The 19,725-nt window shown below is 36.3% G+C and overlaps 1 protein-coding gene across 12 annotated transcripts in view; it reads right to left on the bottom strand.

Annotated features, from left to right (window-relative positions):
* MAPK10 (mitogen-activated protein kinase 10) overlaps positions 1-19,725 on the bottom strand; it is a 366,398-nt gene that overhangs the window by 116,307 nt on the left and 230,366 nt on the right. For all 12 annotated transcript variants that reach the window (XM_004472694.3, XM_058296116.1, XM_023582861.2 and 9 more), the window contains exon 4: positions 19,361-19,530. In XM_004472694.3, coding sequence (XP_004472751.1) covers positions 19,361-19,530 — 170 coding nt within the window. The remainder of the gene's footprint in view (positions 1-19,360; positions 19,531-19,725) is intronic.

The following is a 19,725-nucleotide window of genomic DNA, read 5'->3' as shown; positions in this document are numbered from 1 at the left end:
ACTGTTCAACTAAATATTAACAGATACAGACCATAACTCAGAGGCAGTGACCCAAGATAATCCCCAGAGCTATTGTAATCTGGGAAAACCATGAAGTCTGTGTCTTTTTCTAGTGGTGCGAAAAAGCACTCTCTTCAGCTTATACACTATTCATACTTAATTCTAGCCAAAAGAAGTTTAAAACTTCATTCTCCTTATGTTATAATAAAGAATACCAGTCACACCATGCTGAGAAAGAAACTAATATTGAGCTTCAGCATCTCATAAACAAAAGATAACAAGGATATAGGCCCAGATATTTTATAGAGGTAATGGCAGAAAGCAAAGCTCTGTAGAATGATCTGATAGAGATACTTTCAAAGATGCGCTTAAACAATCTCAAAGGTTAAATCTAAAAATAAAAATAAAAATTCTGATCAAATAACAATGTAATGAAAATCAGGTAAGAATAATTCAAGGAAACATGGAAAGTATCAAGACCAGATCAGAATAGACAATACCTGTTCATCAAGATCAAAATGTTTCACTGGTTCCTTTAAGTGTTGTGGGTGTGAGCAGGCACATGTGTGTAGGGTTGGGTAGGTGTGTTACTTTAAGCTAAGGAATGAAAAGAGGGAACCACAATTTATTGAGCAACTAATATGTACCATGCTCTGTATTTTACATTTCACATATATTATAAAATTTAATAGTCCCATAACCTTATTATGTAAGTACTATTATATTCTTTTTATAAATTAGGAAAGTAAAGCTCTGGTCATACAGTTAATAAGTGGCAGAGACTACACTGAAATCTATGTATTTTGAGTGTTAGAGCCCATGCTCATTCACTTGCTGAGGCGAAACAGGATGTTTGTGTCAAAGCTTCACTATATAACATTTAGAATTTGTTACCTAAATGGATTATAATGCTAAAGTACTTATTTTTTTATTTCTTCACAGTGCAGATTCAGGCATTCTCATCTTAATTATTTATATCCATCAGAGAGCCCTACATCAAACAATCTAGATGGTATTACACATACATTCCTTCACTAAGTAGAACCTCCCTAGCTGTTAAAGGAAGGACAAAACCAGGTACATAGCCACCTTTGGAAAGCTCTCCGAACAAGGCTTATTTCTGCAATACATACTCCTTGTTAAGAATCCATAGGATATATATTTTAGCAAAATAACTGTTGAATTTTCTGACCATAGCAAAGTTCAACAATGCAAAATACACTCTAGTCCTAACAAGTTAATGACTCAATGGCCATTAGACATAAATTTGTCTGAAATCCTCCAGACTTGGGAACATACAAGTGTCTATCACATTTCCAAAGCATCACCCTTCCAAGAATCTCAACCACTTATAAGGAATACTTGAAGCCCGGGTAGTGCAACTATGATGACCTCACAATAGTTTTCTATGCTGCATAATAAATCACCACACATCAAGCAACCTAAGATAACATGTATTTATTATTTCAGAGTTTTCATGGGTCAGAAGTTCAGGCATGGCTTAGCTGGATCCTTTGCTCAGGGTCTCACAAGGCTGTAATCAAGGTGTTGGCAGGTTAAAGGAACTTTCTGGAGTTCAAGATCCTCCTCCAAGCTCATGTGGTTGTTAGCAGAAATCAGTTCCTTGTACTTGTTGGACTAATCCGTTACTTGCTGCTGCCTGCCAGGGGCTGTTCTTAGCTCCTAGATGCCACCCTAGGCCCCAGCTGCAAGACCTTCTTACAACATGACAGCTGAGAGAGAAAGTCACTAAAGAAGGAAGCTGAAACAATGAGACACGGAGAAGAGGAAGCCTGCAGATGCTGCCATTGTGCCTTGCCATATGGCACAGGAGTCCAGGATCTCCAACAGCCAGTCTTTAGGGAGCATGCTGATGTTATGTTTTGCAACTGTGTAATCTTTACCTGGTAACTAGACAGTAAGAAGACAATTCATAACTGGCCCCATTTGTATTCCCTTATCTTGTTTTACAACCCTGAAGTCGGTGCCCTTGCACATAGCCTTTTTGATTAATATGAGTCAGCCCAGTACTGACTGCCCCAATTCCTAAGTTATCTTGCTAGACAGTTATAATCAGAGTTGGCCCACCTGACATGTATATGTAGCCTAAACCTTAAACTTAAAATAAACTAAGGATATGATCAATTGGCACAACTCAGTAATTAGGCAATTTCTAACCTTGTCATTATCCTAAGCCAGGCTACCTTTGTTTGAATGCTATGAAATACTGAAATTTCTACAGCTCAGGATAGATTTACAGCCCAAAGCCCTTCTGATCTCCTTGCTTTGCACCTGGCAACTAACTCTTTCTCTCTTCGCAACCTCAGTGTCACATAATTGGCTCTTCCCTGAGCATTGGGCAGAGAACCCCCAAATTGATCAGTATAAAAGGGACCACACTTTGAGAACTACTGAAGAAAAAGAATATGCACTGGGTTTAGAGGCAGCTGATCTGAATATAAGTCTCGAATCTATCAGTTACCAGGTCCCTAAAAGTACACAATCAACAGGATCAGTGCTATATTAAAAAGAGCAGTGAATTGAAATCAAAGGCTCTAATAGGAATAATTTATATGACAACTGACAAACATTTCTCCATCTGGGCCTCAATGTTCTTATCCATAAAATATGTCTTTATAATTTTGCATATCTTTGTGATAAGTGATTTTTTTTTTGCTTAAATATCTTGGATAGCTGTTATAAAATAGAAAATCAGAGAAATGTAAACAAAATAAACTTTATCCTGAGAACCTTCAGTCAGTTAAAAAGTCTTATGTCTGCCTCTCTTTCTTTTCCTAGTAATGTAATTCCCAGAGTTCAACAACAGCAACAAAATAAGAATAAGAAAGAACATAAGCCAGTGTCACAACTACAACATATGCCATTTGTTCAGTTATCATTCATTCAATAAAGAGTTTTTCAGTACCTCTTGTATTCCAGACACTGTGATAGGGTCTTTGGAAAGCAGGGTGAAGGAAACAGAGTGATTATATCAGTTTAATACAATGCTAATGAAGGCATTTTTCATATAACTTGTTATTGTGTGTCATTTCTTGAGAAATGATTGTCCCTGATCCATTTAACAAAGCTGGCTGGGACACAATTTAGAAGGATCAAGAACTCAAATCCACATTAACTTGAAGTAGGCAACATAAAGTCAGATGAAGAGTAACTTGGAATCAGCTATCAAATCCAGAAAGTAAAGATTCACTATTTCAGAGATGAATAGTCTCTCAAGATCCATCCCTTCCTCCTCATAGATAAAAGAACCACCCTAGTTTTAGATAGCCTCATGACAATTTAGCAGCAAATTTATTTCTCAGCTTCCTTCACAGCTAGATGTGATCCTGTGATTAAGTTCAGGAAAATGGATGAGAGCAAAAGTGGAATATTCAACTTACAGATACCTTTAGAGAGAAGCTTGTTGCACTACACTAGCTTTATTCTTCTTCCGACAAACTGGAATGTGACCCTCCTGCTTTGCAAATGAGAAGACGAGCACTGTCAAGATGCCTGTGTCTCTGGATCACCTTGTGGAACAGAGCTGTCCTGTCCCCAGGACTACACAATAGCCCAGGCTTTTATGGAAGCAGTAAATAAGTGTTTAAGCCATTGTATTCTGGGTCTTTTTATTAGAGCATCTTAAAGTATATCCTACCAAATACAGATATCCACAACTGTATCTCCGTATGAGACCAAAAGTTTTAAAGAGCGTGAGGCCCATGTCTACTTTTGCTCATGACAGCAGCTCCAGCATAACAGCATAGAGCCTGGAACATATCAGGTGATAAATAAATATTTGTTGAATGGGATGAAACAGAATAAAATTGTAGTAGTTCCTGAAATCAAGGAAAATCATTGCAGTATGAGAAAATAGACATGGAATAAAAGAAAAGCTTTCTTTTTCAATATCTCATTAATGCACAACCTTCCAATTCTCTAAAGTTATTATATTTTTGCATGAAAAAAATCCTCTGTGGCAAAGGTTTAAGTTCCTCTGATACAAATTTTGTTAATCAAGGAAATAATTACCAGGTGAACAGCTTATTTGAGAATAAGGGTAAAAATAGCAGAATCTCAACTGGGCTGTTTTTGCTATTACTGAGCACAAAACTAAATCACTAACAAATTCAACAGGAGCTAGCAATAACTCTACGAAGAAGGACCAAGTTCCTGAACCCTTTTTGTTTGTTTGGGTAGTTCTAATTTCTACGCAGGGAGGATGTTTGTATATATAGACACAGCATGTGTACTTATACTTATAAATTAATTTAATTAAGCCACTAGGGAAGTGGACTTGGCCCAGTGGTTAGGGCATCCGTCTACCACATGGGAGGTCCGCGGTTTAAACCCCGGGCCTCCTTGACCCGTGTGGAGCTTGCCCATGCACAGTGCTGATGCGCGCAAGGAGTGTCCTGCCATGCAGGGGTGGACCCGCATAGGGGAGCCCCACGTGCAGGAGAGCTGCCCAGCGTGAAAGAAAGTTCAGCCTGCCCAAGAATGGCACCCCACAATGGAGAGCTGACACAGCAAGATGATGCAACAAAAAGAGACACAGATTCCCATGCCGCTGACAACAACAGAAGCAGACCAAAGAAGAACACACAGTAAAATGGACACAGAGCAGACAACTGGGTGGGGCGGGGGGGGAGGGGAGAGAAATAAATAAATAAATAAATCTTTAAAAAAAAAAATAAAGCACTAAAGGATCTTGAGCTCTTGGTAAGTGGGGTATATAAAAAACAAACATGTTGTTATAATGCAACAAGTACTTTAGATTGGTTTTAAAGAGTAATTTTATCAGGTTATTTGATCCAGAAATTTTATTACTTTGTAAGTCTGGAATATTCAAATATTAATGTATTCAGCTGTGTTTTTAAAATAACTTAAGTTTTTATGAGAATTCACACTTCATATTAGAATGAAACCTGTAATTTACAACCGGCAGAAAAATCCCGACATGTAAGGGAACCATGAGTAAGACCTAAAGGGATTTATGGATGAATTGCTTTGACTTATACGTTTTCTTTTTCCCAAAAAAAAGTTCAGACTGGAGTCCCAGGAATGTATACATGGCTATGTATTGCTGCAGTAAGCTAAATTCATTCATTCATTTGGTAAATATACATTGAGCACCTTTATATTCTAAGTGCCAGGAATGTAGCTGTGTGCAAAGTAGCCCAAGTTCCAGATGTCATGGAGTCTACATACCTAATTCATACCACTTACCCTGTGCCAGGCACTGCTCTAAGTACTTTACATATATTAGTTTAATTTAACCTCCAAAACAATCCAGTCAGGTACTTATAGCAAGAGTGTTGATGAGCATGGATTCTGGATTCCAACAAACTGGATTTAAATCCTAGTTCTCTTCATTCTTAGCTGAGCGACCTTGGGAAAGTCAATCCCTGTGCCACAGTTTTCTCATGTGTAAAATGGGGATATAATAGTACCTTGCAGAGTTGTGAGCATTACAGACATTAATATACAATTGAATCATGTTAATTCTATAAAGACTGAAAAACAGGGCATTCTACTTGTTAAGCAGCATGTTAGAGCACTCTGAGCAAAAAAACAACTGGAACTGGTTAAGGGAAAAGCTTGGGAAGTTAAAAAGTGAATGAATTGATGGGGAACTCCAGGGGGAAATGTTTTTCCATTTCAAAGGGACTTCCATTTACATTCCAGAGCTACCCATTTACATTTCAAAGTATTGTAAACTAGAGACCTGCCACTATTCTCCCCAGAAAAGATCTGTCTATATTAGGGAGATAAGGTTTCTTTCCCTCTCTTAATAGGGGAGAGTGGTAGCTGTATAGCAGTTCCTATATAAACTCCAATATTCATAATTTCATCTTATGGTGCAAAATCCCCTTTTCACAGACAAGGTGACATCTAGTTTTCATTGCATTGACCTGAAAGGGAGAAAAGGAAATGGAAAACCAATCCAGTGATTTCTGTAAGTAAAAATAGTTCTGCTTCTGCTTCAGAAACTTTATGTTTGTTTTCAGGTATCTCACCCCCAACATCCACCCCTTCCTCCCTAAAGGGACAAAAGATGTCTTATCTTTAAAAATTGATACCCTTAATAAAAGCCAACATATTTCTAGTACTTTGCATCTGCACCCCCTTTGGCTAATACACTATAGTTGGCATTTAGTTCACTAATTTAGCAGGAGTGGTTTCAGCACAGTGATGTGCACAGAGGTGGATTATAGTGAGTTGTGAAGTGAGTAGGACTTGAGAAGGCAGGGAGTTTACCAGCACCAATATTTACTAAGGACTTATTCTGTGCCAGGAACTGTGCTAAATTTCAGAAATACAATTGGGAGCAAGACTAGCATAATTGTTGCCCTTATAGAGCTTATAGCCTAAAGGGAAATAATAAACATACAATGTAAAAATAGTGTGATAAATGCTGTGACAGAGAAAAACAGTGTATGTAGAAGTATGTCAGAGGAGTACCAACCCTAGATCTAAAAGGATGATAACTTGGAGGAAGTTACATTTTAGACTGGGCAAAGACTGCAAATTCTTAGTCCTCCTCTTCTTAAGCACACAACTAGATGACATTTTCAGCCAACCTTAGAGTTAGATGTGGACATGTGACTGAGTTCCAGCCAAGGAAATGTAGATCTAGAAACTATCATGATTTTCATTCTCTCCATCTTGTTAAACTTAGTCATTCTCCTCTAAATCCAATAATACTTCTCGTATTCACAGCACTGACAAATATAGCCCCAAGATTGACTTTAGTTAATGCCATTCATTTCTGGTTTTTCCAACCTTATGACTCTAATGATATGCATTCAGTGTGGAGGTATAAATATTAATTTATAGTGACTATGTTATCCATCTTACATTTAGATAACAAAATGGGGAAGAATTTTATTCTGTAAGCAATGTGGAGGATAACTGGTGGAGGAAGAGATAAGAGGGAGAGATATGAAGTAAGCATCTATGATGACAGTCCAGATGAGGTAATATGAGGGCTGGACAAGGTCAGTGGGAATGGATGAAAGAGATATTGCAGAAATTAAAAAAAAAAACTGGACTCAATTCTGAAGAGAAAGAAGCAACAATCACTCCATAGTGGATAGTTTAGGTAACTGAGGGAATAATGATCCCAAAATAAGAAATATCTAGTAAAGAACAAATTGGGTAGAAGATTATAAAATCATATTGAGCATGTTGAATTTGAGATATTTGTAGAATAACTTAGAGGAGATAATAGCACACAGTTGAACATAAAGACTATGAGTTTAGAAATTAGTCATAATGATATAGATGTGGGAGATAGCAATGATTGTGAACTGTGAAAGAAGACGAAAGTCCAAAAGGGGAAGAACATTTTAAAAATAAAATTATTTGAAGGGTAGAGAAAGATGATCAATAAAGAAACAAAGAATGCTTGAACATAGAGGCATGAGAGAACCAGGAGACAGCTGGCTTGAACCTAGTCCAACATTGCTACCGCTCACCCACCAGTCAATTATATTCATGACACTTATGCTAGATTCATTCCATTATTCCCAGACTTCTCCCACTTTGTTCCGTTCTGGCCCAGTGTTTGGCATTTGCCTCCATCTTTCATTTAGGGACCTACTTCTCTCATTTGGATTTAGAATTGGTTCCTACCTTTCTGGCTCCTTTTGCTCTGGCTGTTATTCAGAGTTTACTTTGGGTACTTTGGACTGGATTCTTTTACTACCTTTTGCATATCAAACTATAAAAGACAGTAGCCTACTAGTCATCCCCTTAGGATGTGACCATGACCCAGGCTATAATAGTAATAAAAACGGACAAGGATATATATAGCTGTATTTTTAAAATCATGACCAATGCACATGCTATGAGGGGAATGTAATGGTTTATTCACTGATTAGATTGTTTTTTAATGTAAAATTTTATTTAAAAGTTAATGTGGGAAAGTATGGGAGAGGTAGGGAGTGGTGCATATAAGAATCACCTACATTTTTTTATGTAACATTTAAGTAATCTAAGCATCTTTTTAAAAAAAATTTAAATTTAATTTTTAAAAAAGACTATGAGTTATTGGATGCATGGACACATTAAGCTATAGTCATAACAACTTTCAAAAATAAACAAAAACTATAAGGAAAAGAGGTATATGAAAAAGAAAAAAGAAAAAGCCAGGACAATATTAACTTGTTTAGATTGCTTTAACAACTTTATAGATATGCATTTCTACTAGCCCTTTCTTCAGATGGAGTAAGTGCAATCACACACAGGTAAGATAGAGCTAGAATCCCAGTCCAGGCAGTCTGACTTAAGAGTCTGCACTCTTAACCACTGAGCTATGTTCCCCCTCAAATGTGCTGTGTGTGCTGTCCAGTCCATCTAACTCCAAACAAGGAGTAGATTTTGAGTATTCCCAGATAAGCAATTACTAAGACAATGGTAGCCTTCTCTATAACACCCTGCTCCATCATAGGGTAACAGTGATAGAATTGAGAGTTTGTAAAATAAAAATTGAAATAGCCTATGGAAGTACTAAATTCAGACTACACTATCAAGAAGTTTGATAATGAAGGAAAGAGAGACATAGAGGTAGTTTCTGGGTCAGATAGACTCTAATTGTTTTTATATATTTTAGATTGTAAAAAGTTTCCAGTATAGGCAGGGGAGAAGTTGCTGAAGGAGAAGACAGTTGATACAAGATAGAGAATACCTGAATCATGAACACAGATGGGGGGGCAATCTGGGGTGTGGTTATTCATGGAGGAACAAATTGGGCAAAGAAAACTATAGATGACAAAGAGTTAGAAGGTGGGAGGGAAAACTGAGAACACACACGACAGAAGCCATCTGCTTTTAGGAGGAAAGTCCTTCTGCAAGGAGTGGGGAGGGTGAGTTGGCATTGGGAGCTTATGTGGAAGTTGTAGAAGGCCTGTAAGAACTACATGGGAAATGGGGTAGGGAGCTGAAAAGAGATAAGTAGAAGTGTTGCTGAACAAGAACAGGGGCACAGCTGAGGTTGAAGCTCAAACATTTGTAATGGAGAAATCAGCATGATTCGGTGATTTCTCCAGCTGGGCTGAGCCCTTCAGCAGGAAAAGAGGAAACAGCCAGTTGGGTTGATCCAGATTGAAGGTTTGGAAAACAGGAACTGCAGAGGATAAGGAAGTGAGAAAATAGCATCTGAGAATATCTTTGAAATCATTCTTGATAGTTCCAAGCTAAATAGGGAGAAAGTTAATTCAGCACGAGAGTGACAGAACAGAGAACTGGGAGGCCTTGAAAGATGATGTCCGTAAGGAGAAGTAGGAAGAGATCAAGAGTGGGAGAGGAAGGGTTGCTGAAAAGGAAGGACAATGACAACAGTTTGGCTTATTACTTTCCTCTGCTCTCTGATTCTTTCCTTTTTCTAAGGAGTCTTAAATCTTCATGCTAACAAAAATTTTATATACTAAATTTACAAGATCTACTTTATGCTAGTCAATCTCCAGTTTATACTTTGCTTTTATAAATTGAGTTGCTGTCACTAGTTATCAAAAATCTAGAGTTCATTCATTCAGCACCAGCCACCAGCCCACATTGTGTGCTTGTGTGAATTAGGAAAATGCAACTCCTTTGGGTGAAGGCAATCGCCCACCATCCCTGGGCAGGTGGAGCACGGGCGACAGATCAGCCCCCACATGCCCCCTCATCTGGGTGCCCTTGTGCAGAGCTCACTCTCCACAGTCATATTCTTCAGTCCTGGGTGCACCCAAAGAAAAATGATATATATATATGGGGTTGTATTGCCCTGATTTGGGAGTGAAATCTTGATTGTATGAGTGAACGTATAAAGATTTTCTGTGGAAAATAGTTTTGATGATATGAAACAGATGAAAAATGAGGAAGTGCACAACTAGGAGAACACTACAGTACATTTCTTTTTTTTTTTTTAATTTATTTTATTTATTTTCCTCCCCTTGCCCCTCCCCCATTGTCTGCTCTCTGTGTTCATTTGCTGTGTGTTCTCCTGCATCCGTTGCATTATCCGGCAGCACTGGGAATCTCTTTTTTCCGTTGTTTCTGTTGTTGCTGCTTCTGCTCTCCGTGTGTTCGGTGCCACTCCTGGGTGGGCTGTGCTTTTTTTTTTTCATGTGGGGCGGCTCTCCTTGCGGGGCACACACCTTGTGTGTGGGGCTCCTCCCCTATGTGGAGGACACTCCTGCATTGCATGGCACTCCTTGCGTGTGACAGCACTGCGCATGGGTCAGCTGACCACATGGGTCAGGAGGCCCTGGGGATCAAACCCTGGACCCTCCATATGGTAGACGGACGCTCTGTCAGTTGAGCCATGTCTGCTTCCCACGGTACATTTCTTTAAATAAAAGAAACCCCATGTAAGATGGAGTGGCAAAATTCTGGTGGTGATTTAGACTTACTCATCATATAGAGAAACTTAAAATGCAATGGTTCAAAGCTGGATTCAAAACTTGGGACATATAAAGTGAAACTCACTTGACAAGGTCAGTTATTTTAAATAAATTTAAATCCTATTGCAGGAGAAAGTAGGAATCAGGAAGTAAAGAACAGAACAAGAAAATGATAGGGTGGTTATTCCATCATCCAAATCAAAAGATGTCTTCCTTTGTCAATTCAGATTCATGACTAGTAAGACAGCTAGGACTCTAAATACAGAGTCTATAGAAAAAGGGGCCACCTGTCTTCCTCTGAACTTTACAAAATTCTCCTTTAAACGCTGGTATTTTTTCTTTCTTTTTTTCTTTCTTTCCTTCTTTTTGAAGCTTCCTTATCCTCATATGGAATGGACAGGTCTCTGGGAGCAGTAAATGAAAATGATCCCTGGAATCTGAGGAACAGCAATTGCATTCTGTTATTTAGCATGATTTAATTTAACAGAAGAAAATGCCTACTTTCTGAGAGAGATACTGGCTTTTCTAAGATGCCATTTGATATTTCAGGATTAAGACTTTAGATACTTGTATTTGAGTTATGGTCTTTTATTTTTAATATAGTTATGGATACACTTTAAATCCTAACAGTTACTTAGGATTATGTATCTGAAAAATAGTACATGAACCATAAATTGATTTTAGTTTGGCAATGAAGTTATCTTATTAATGCTGTAGAGGACAGATCTGAAAGAAACAACCATCAGTGGAATTTAACCATTTAATCTTTGGAATAAAAGTAGAAACAGAAAAATAAATAACGTATCTACTATGTCTCCTGATAAAGACATTAGCATTTATATCAATAAATGATGTATAGATAAAACTCAATCATCTGTAAGTGAATAATTATCTATGGAAATTTAAATAATTACTTTTCCCCTCTGCCAAGAAAATGCTTCTGGGCTACAACCTCTTGCTGTCAGTTTTTATGATAAGAATGTAAATTAATTACAAGTTAACTGAAGAATGACATGATTCAGAATAAATGCCCATAATACATTCCAAAATCAAATAAAATTGTTACTGTTATGTACTACCAAACTCTCCAGCATTAGTTATCCCATTGACAATTCTATAGTCACACATATAAACTCATGCATACTTTATGGTTAACATGTAAAAATATGGAGATACACATATATAAGTTTCATATGTAAAGTTTTGTTTTTTTCTGTAAACTGCCATTAAACTTCTTTCTAATCATGGTTTCTCAAAGTACCATTTTTTCTCTTTGATGGGAAAAAAAGATATTTACAGGTCATACTCATCAATCAAGAAATATGGTAAAAGAAATATTTGAGACTTGTACTATGTACAGGGGCAAAGAAAAACAGCAAATATTGAAGAAGAACAGAGTACCTTATTCTGCCTTATGTGCTGGGGTCATTACCACATCAGACCTCTCACCAATATAAAGGATGGTATTTGAAGCTCAGTGCTCCTTATGTCAAGAAGGTTGCAAGTAAAAGTCTAAATTGTAAAGCTAATGGAAAATAACAGGAATGCAAAATGAGCTCATGTTCCAGATGTGGATCAAAGGGCAATCGTTTCCACTGGATAGAGGCTAAATGAAAATGTGTGATTAAAACTGCCTCATTTAGAGTAATGGCTCATTAGAAACTCTAAGAAGAGAAATATGCCACATGAGCATGAGTGATGTTTCCAGAAATGAAATAAAATCATCCAGGAACCATTAATTAAATCTTATTTCTGTTATACAGGGAGTCTAATGCCTTGGAAAAAGCCTCTATTGATTTTACCAATCTCTCTTTTAATACTATCATCATAACCATAAAATATTTCCAACCAAATTTTGTACTTAAAGATGGTCAGCTGGGTCTGTATAGCTATATTGCAAATTCAAAAACCATGTTATAAATATTTATATAACTTTTAAAGCCTGTATAAAGATTTTCAATAATTTGGTTAACTAAAGTCCAGGTTTAAGGGTAGGAACAGCACAGATTCTGATGCTTCTTTGCCAGATTCATTTATGAAGTATTAGTAAATTTATTTTCAAATCCCCTGTTCTCAGCATCCCATTCTGTCTATATGTGGATAGATAAATTCTCAGCTATATACTAATAGAATATAGAAATCAATGATGAAGCAATTGTCACAATTAGACATCTTACTAGGTTACATATGCTGAACTTTTACAATTTTCCTATTGGTGGAAAAGAATAAGTCTACCATTCTTGAATCTACCAAAAGCCATGGCAATATCAAATTTACAAGGCACTTTCATTTATCTAACTTATTTTATACTTTCTCAAATCCTGTGAGATATTATCCCCATTTTACACATGTTCTGAGAGACTGACAACTAAATATTGTCATTAATAAAGCACAATGGGAAGTTCTATTACTTGTGGGCACACGTGTAATAACTATTATGACTGGAGATGATAATATAAGGTATCTTATGATGTCTGTAATTGATTACATATTATTTTACAAAATGACAATGTTTATAAAGTAAAACTATTTTATAGGATTCTGAGAATTTATTTCATCAGCTTCACTCAGGTGATATTTACTGAATACATTTCCATTCTGCACCCTAACATGGCCAAATTTCTATCTTTTTTGCACTATATTAGATGTTCCCTAACCTTTGCCAGACATTTTATAAATGTGTGCAATTAGTTCAAATGTGACTAAATTAGAGCATAAAGGGAGTAGATCAAATTCATCATCAAAATGAGAAGAGCTGCTAAAAGCATCAGTGCATTAATAGTCTTTTTTTTTTAAATTAAAATGAGCCCATTAAAAAGGTGGGACTTTCAATGAACCTTTTTTTTTCAAAACACACACAGCCCTATTTTTTTTTAAAGATTTATTTATTTATTTCTCCCCCCTCCCTCCATTGTCTGCTCTCTGTGTACATTCACTGTGTGTTCTTCTGTGTCTGCTTGTATTCTCATTAGGCAGCTCCGGGAACTGATCCTGGAACCTTCCGGAGTGGGAGAACAGCAATCATTCTCTTGTGCCACCTCAGCTCTTGGTCTACTGTGTCTCTTATTATCTCTCTTCTGTGTCTCTTTTTATTGCGTTATCTTGCTATGCCAGCTCTCTGTGTGGGCCAGCACTCCTGCGTGGGGCAGCACTCCTGTGCAGGGCAGTACTCTGCGTGGGCCAGCACTCCTCATGGGTCAGTTCACCACGTGGTCTGGCTTGCCACATGGGCCAGCTTGTCTTCACCAGGATGACCTGGGTATTGAACCCTGGACATCCTAGATGGTAAAAAGGAGCCCAATTTCTTGAGCCACATCTGCTTCCTCTATTATTATTTAAAGATGATTTCACTGAAAGTGATTGCTTCACTGAATCTTGACATGTCATTATTACCAATAACGTTTTTGAGCATTTGGACAAATTAATAGATTTTCATTGTTTGCTTTTGGGGTGTGGTTGTTTGGTTGTTTGGTTGGATTTGGTTTTATAAGAGCTCTGATCTACCCACAGTAACAACCTACAGCACTACATAGAAGTGGGAAGGCTAGTCTCACTACATAAGAAGATACAAATTATGTTCTACAATTCAAAAACACAAAAACAAAACACAAACTTTGTCTCCTACATCCCTAGTATCTAAAGTATAAGGGGCGCCTTTCAGGCAATAACTTAGACTCCCTAGGGATTGGTTTTGACTATTCTGCCCAATAATATTATCAAAACCACAAGAGACTCTGTCAAAGGGATATATTAACCATTACTCCCCCCAAATGCCTTATATGTTAGGTGTATAATGACAGATCTATTCTTTTTTTCATTACCTTAAATCTTATTTGGATGCAATCAAGTTTTAAACACATATTCATTTGTACATATCTAGCTACAGAGCTACAGTATCAATGGGGAGCCAATGAAAGAACAATTAGATAAAATTCTGTAATCATCTTGATTTTATGTACCTACAGTGATACTTAAGGAATGTTTTCTACCCCTGGCCTTCTTCATTAGATGACACACATATTTTAGAAAAACAAACACAGGGATTCCAGACTTCCCTTCAGTTCATCGAATCCTTAGCTTAACCAAATGACTTAGATATTGCTAACCAAGCTCAATGTACCCCCGAGCTTCCACTATCAAAGGAAGATGATGAGAGGGCTTTTCCAATTAAGAATATGTGAACCTCAAGGTTCTGAAGAACATGCCTGGCAATTTAAATCTTAGATAGTTTATCTGTAAAGTATCTTGTTACTGTAGACCACTAACTGAAGGACATTCACCAGAAATGACTTTTTCAATTTTTTCTGAAAAATAAACAGATAGACTATATATAATATATATAATTATATACATAATTATTACATATAGTTACATGTGTTTGTGTATATACCTATAACATAAATAGCACATATAGTATATAACATATATGGATGTATATCCAATTAAAGATTAATACACCAAATTATTTCCAGAGCATTTTATAATTACAATTCGACTTTTATTAAATGTCACACTATAGCCCCAATTGGAATTTTAGAAAAGTTTAGTTAGCATAAAATACTTCATCTTATTTCTAAATATTTAATTTTCTAGGCACAGATTTTTTACAATGAGCCACCCTAAATCTATGCTTTTATCAATATTAAACTTACATCTTTGATTAAAAATTTCCTGCAAAACATCACCTTGCAAAACATGGATCAGCATCTCTCACAAACTCCTTATGGATAAATGATAAAGAGAATCCCACTAAGAAGGGAAGAATATGGTTTTACTTCCTGTCTTCAGTTTGATTCCATTTGAATCATTTTTGATGAAAAAAATAGAAAATGTTCCTTGGCTTGGCAAGGAACCAGAAGGACTAAAGTGAAAGAAGACAATGATCTCCCTGCTATTTATCTTCTTTCTATACTCTTTTTTTTTCTTTTTTTCTTTTTTCTTTTTTTTTCCTAGAGGCGGTAGTAGGAAAAAACACTAATGAGACTCTCTTCTAGTGATGGGAAAACATTATAAAATGATTTGTTCAAGCTGGCTCCTGACCACTGTTGTTAAAAACTTCGTTTATAGAACACAATTTCCCACTCACTCCTGTTTCAAAGATAACTTTTTCTTTTTCCTCAGAGGTAGAAATTTTTATTTATTCCAAAAGATTACACATTTCCTTTTATTAACAGTTTTCAATAGTTATTTTTGGGGGTCTATCATCCCTGATGAACGAGAAAAATAGCATAGTAGTGGTTAATAACTTAAGAGGATATTTTAGTATGGCCTGTTTCCCCCTTGATATTAAGGCAATAAAAGAGGAGAAAGAAATTGTAAGAACCTAATAACAAATTTAAGTTATTTAAAAATGGTTGAAATGAGCCTGTATTTTGAACAAATTAGGAGGATGGAGACTCTGTGACATAAATAACAATATGCCAATATGTCAGCATTTTAAAACTGGAAAAGTAGAAACCCTCTTGTGTACACAAACAAAATTTTAAATTTTATAGTGGTACCTGCAAAAAAAAAAAAAAAAAAAAAGGATGACTAACATCCCTCTTGGAATTGATTCCTCCACATTTCTTTTATTCCTGCTCCAAAGAAAATAAGTAAAGTTAATTAATCATCTGTTTCAGATTGTCTGTCCCTCCAGAGAGCCCCGACACCAAGTTTCCCAATTTCTCCCAGTTGCTCTTTACAGACACACGTGGAATATTCATGATACCTGTGAATCTGACAGCTGTCATGAACAGGAGAAAAGATCTGTGGATTTCAGGGCTGCTGGGCACAGAGGGTGCTTGGTGCGTGAGAGGTAGAGGTAGATGAGCTCCTAGTTGACAAATGCAATTAAAAGGACATAAAATTAAGTGAGCAGGTAGAGAGGACAAATTAAAAGGGGAATAGATTTGCAAGAGAAACAGTACATTATAGACTTAAGTTTCAAGTCTGCAAAGATATCTCAATGCCTAGGTTAAGGAAGAGGAACAATAAAGGGACAATCAAATTTGTGTCCAGGCAGGAGTGTGCTGGAATTGCAGGTGTATGTGTGCCTGGTGGAGCTGTGAACTAGAAGATAAGGGATGGGAATATGCCCTCCATTTCTGCCCCTTTACCTTGTTCTTTGCTAGCCTGAATGTGTCTTCTTTTCCTTCAACTGTAGACTAATAACCCCAGGAAACTCCAGGGAAACCATTTTGGAATATAGGTATCCCTTTATTGACAAATTTGCTGATAAATCTGTTCTAAACCTGGTTTAAACATTTTACTCAAGGACACTTTATTCATTGAAATATATCTTCAATTACTACCATACCTAAGGCCAAGGATAATCCTAATCCTGCTCAAGGAGAAACAGAGACACAAAAAGTCCTATAAAATACACTACACAATTGCTAGTAGTAAAAAATTCAAATGTTTCTGGGAAAATCTATTAACTTCTTCAGCAAAGAGCAGTTTGGGATCTATGCTTGATTCATTGAAGATCCACCAATTTCCTTTTACTGGCAGTCTCGTTTTCTGTGGCAGCTTTATTTGAAGGGAAACAAAACTATCCAAATGAGTAATTGAATGTCTGAACTGAGAATTTTTGTGAGGAAAACTTTCTCATGTTAATATTCTATAATTTTCTATTAAAGAAAGGTAGTCAGAAATCACTCTGCTTTCTCCTTCCCCATCTCTCCTCCTTCACAAGAACTTGTTTTGCTTTGTTTTCTATTTTATTTTGAAAGCTCTTTATGAAGGCAGTGATCTATTAAATGGGGTTACTATTACTGAGATAATATATAAACCACTGAGTATAGAAAACAATATAAATGTATATTTTCATCTAAAAAAGAAAGAAACTAAACATTACTAATACTTAATGTATGAATCTCTACTATTCCCCTACATACAAATTTTATCACCTTAGCAATTGGTCACATATTATCTAGGATAAGAGATATGACCTGAAAGGAAAATGGGCATCTCACAGTTTGAGGAAGGTTGACAGAGGCACTCTGAACCTCTTCCTTTGAAAACATTGCAGTTCGGTGTGCCTGCTTGTAGATTATCTACAAAACCTTAAAAGTGAATTAATAGGGCACCATGTATATTAATATTCTATTGCTGTTATAAATTCCACAACTTGAAGCTTAAATATGGCAAATTTATTTTCTTACTGTAGGTCAGATCTGTTATGTAGGTCAGAAGTCTGACATAGGTATTACCAGGGTAAAATCAAGGTGTTGCCAGGCTGTGTTCCTTTCTGGAAGCTGTTTTCCTTTCCCTGCAGAATTCTGCAGTCTCTGTTTAGTTGCTGTCTGTCAGCTGAGGGGTGTTCCCAACCTCGAGCCCTATTCCCTGGTATGTAGCCCCTTTCTCTACCTTCAAAGTCAGCAAGCGCAGGGCAAGTCCCTCTCATGTTTTGAATGTCTTCTCTCTTCCCTTCCCACTGAATTTCTCTGACCCAGTCTGTCTTCCTCTTCCACTTTTCAGCACTCACACAATTAGATCAGGCCCTCCAGGATAATCCAGATACTCTTTCTATTTTAGACCCTTCACCTTAATCACATCTGCAAAGTCCCTCTTGTGATGTAAAAGAACATATGCACGGGTTCCAGGCATTAGAGCCTGGGCATCTTTGGGAGTGCTATTTTTCTGCTTACCACACCATGAAACCACTTTGTGCCACAAAATAGTTCACTGTCTCATAGAAAAGTACTCAAACGAGTTGTGACGGTAAAGATAAGTTACCCATTTTGTTTCTGACATTTTCTCTCATGGCAAGTGGATGTAATTTGTATCCTGCCCAGCAGATAAGTAGAGATTTTGAAATGGGATGTTTAGAAATATTCCTTAGAACTATGATTTTGTTCAAGAGAAGAACACCCATGTATTCTTTCTTTTTAACAAAAACAAAAACACCTCATACCTGCACCATTAAAAAAACAACAACCTGAAAACAAATATTTCTCTATATTTTTATCTTTTTAAATATCTTCGAAATGAAAAGTGTGGCCCATTTAAATTAAAATTGGCTACATCATTCAAATCGCAAAAGAACTCCTGATTGACATTAAGAAAGATGGAAATTTGCTTGCTGAATTTTAGCAAAACTGCTGTAAATTTGGTAAATGAGATTTAAAAGCCGGTATTATGAGCTAGTAAGTGCCAACAGTGCACTTCTGCCATTTGCATCAGCTAAGTTTCAACACTGAACTTAAAACCAGGTGCCAAAATGAAGTGAACCAGATTTTCGAATCTTGTTTTACAAAGAATAAAATCAAGATTTAGAGAACAATGAACACTATCACATTACTTACAGTAAAATAGCATTTTAAATGACTGAATTTAAAAATATATTTTAAAATATTTATTTATTCATTTTATCATCTAAAATGTTTTAAAATGTGTATAATTACTATACCAGTAATTTATATAACAATTATATTTCAATAAATAATTATTCTTTATAAATCAGTAAATATACGTATCTTAAAATAAATATACAAATTTAGGGTACATGCCCCAAATTTTTACTTACACATTTGAGCCATCAAAAAGATTGAAAATTATTACACTAATAAGTCCATACTAAACTCATCTGGTTGCTGCATTATAAGTTAAAGTTAATGAAAAGAAATGCTTATCAATTAACTTGATATCATTATTTAGCAAGAGATTTATGACAACAAATTCAGATCTGGACTTGTCATCATTTCAACCGGACAATCAAAACTCATAAAAGAATGGTTACCAAGGAAACCCAAAAATCTTACCATTTTGGAAACATTCAGTAAGCATATTTTTACAATACTTCTTTTTTCTAAATAGGTTTTTTTTTTTTAACAATGCACCGTAAAACCCTCATGGACACTAGAAATACCATTTATACCTCTTTAGGTTGCAGAGGGGTTTTTTGCTGGTTGTCTTATGACCTATCCCCTCTTTTCTTGAAAACATACAAAAAAATTTTTTTTGAACTGCATTAGCATCTATCCACTTACCAAACTATTCCCTGAGCCCCAGAGCCAATAGGCTTTAGATTCTGGTAGCGTTTGAGAACTGTGAAGGTTGAGTCTCCCACTTCCACACTGTAGAACTGGTTGTCGACTTTGCTTTTGCTCATGTTGTAATGTTTGGCAATATATGACACATCCACTTGTTTATCAAATCCCTGTCAAAATGAAGAACAAAACCATGAGACAAGTGAAAAATGAGAATGATAATGAGATGTAGCGAGAAGCCTGTTATTTTAATGGTTACTCATATTTACTCACTTATCATCATTATAAAAGCCATATTTCATATATGTATATATGAAAGATTATCATGTAAGGTTATATGGAGAATGTATAATAAAATGCAAAAG

This window comes from Dasypus novemcinctus, chromosome 1, assembly GCF_030445035.2.
Source record: "Dasypus novemcinctus isolate mDasNov1 chromosome 1, mDasNov1.1.hap2, whole genome shotgun sequence".
NCBI lineage: Eukaryota > Metazoa > Chordata > Mammalia > Cingulata > Dasypodidae > Dasypus > Dasypus novemcinctus.
Note: the sequence above shows the minus strand (reverse complement) of the source record. Positions and strands in the feature narration are given on the sequence as shown.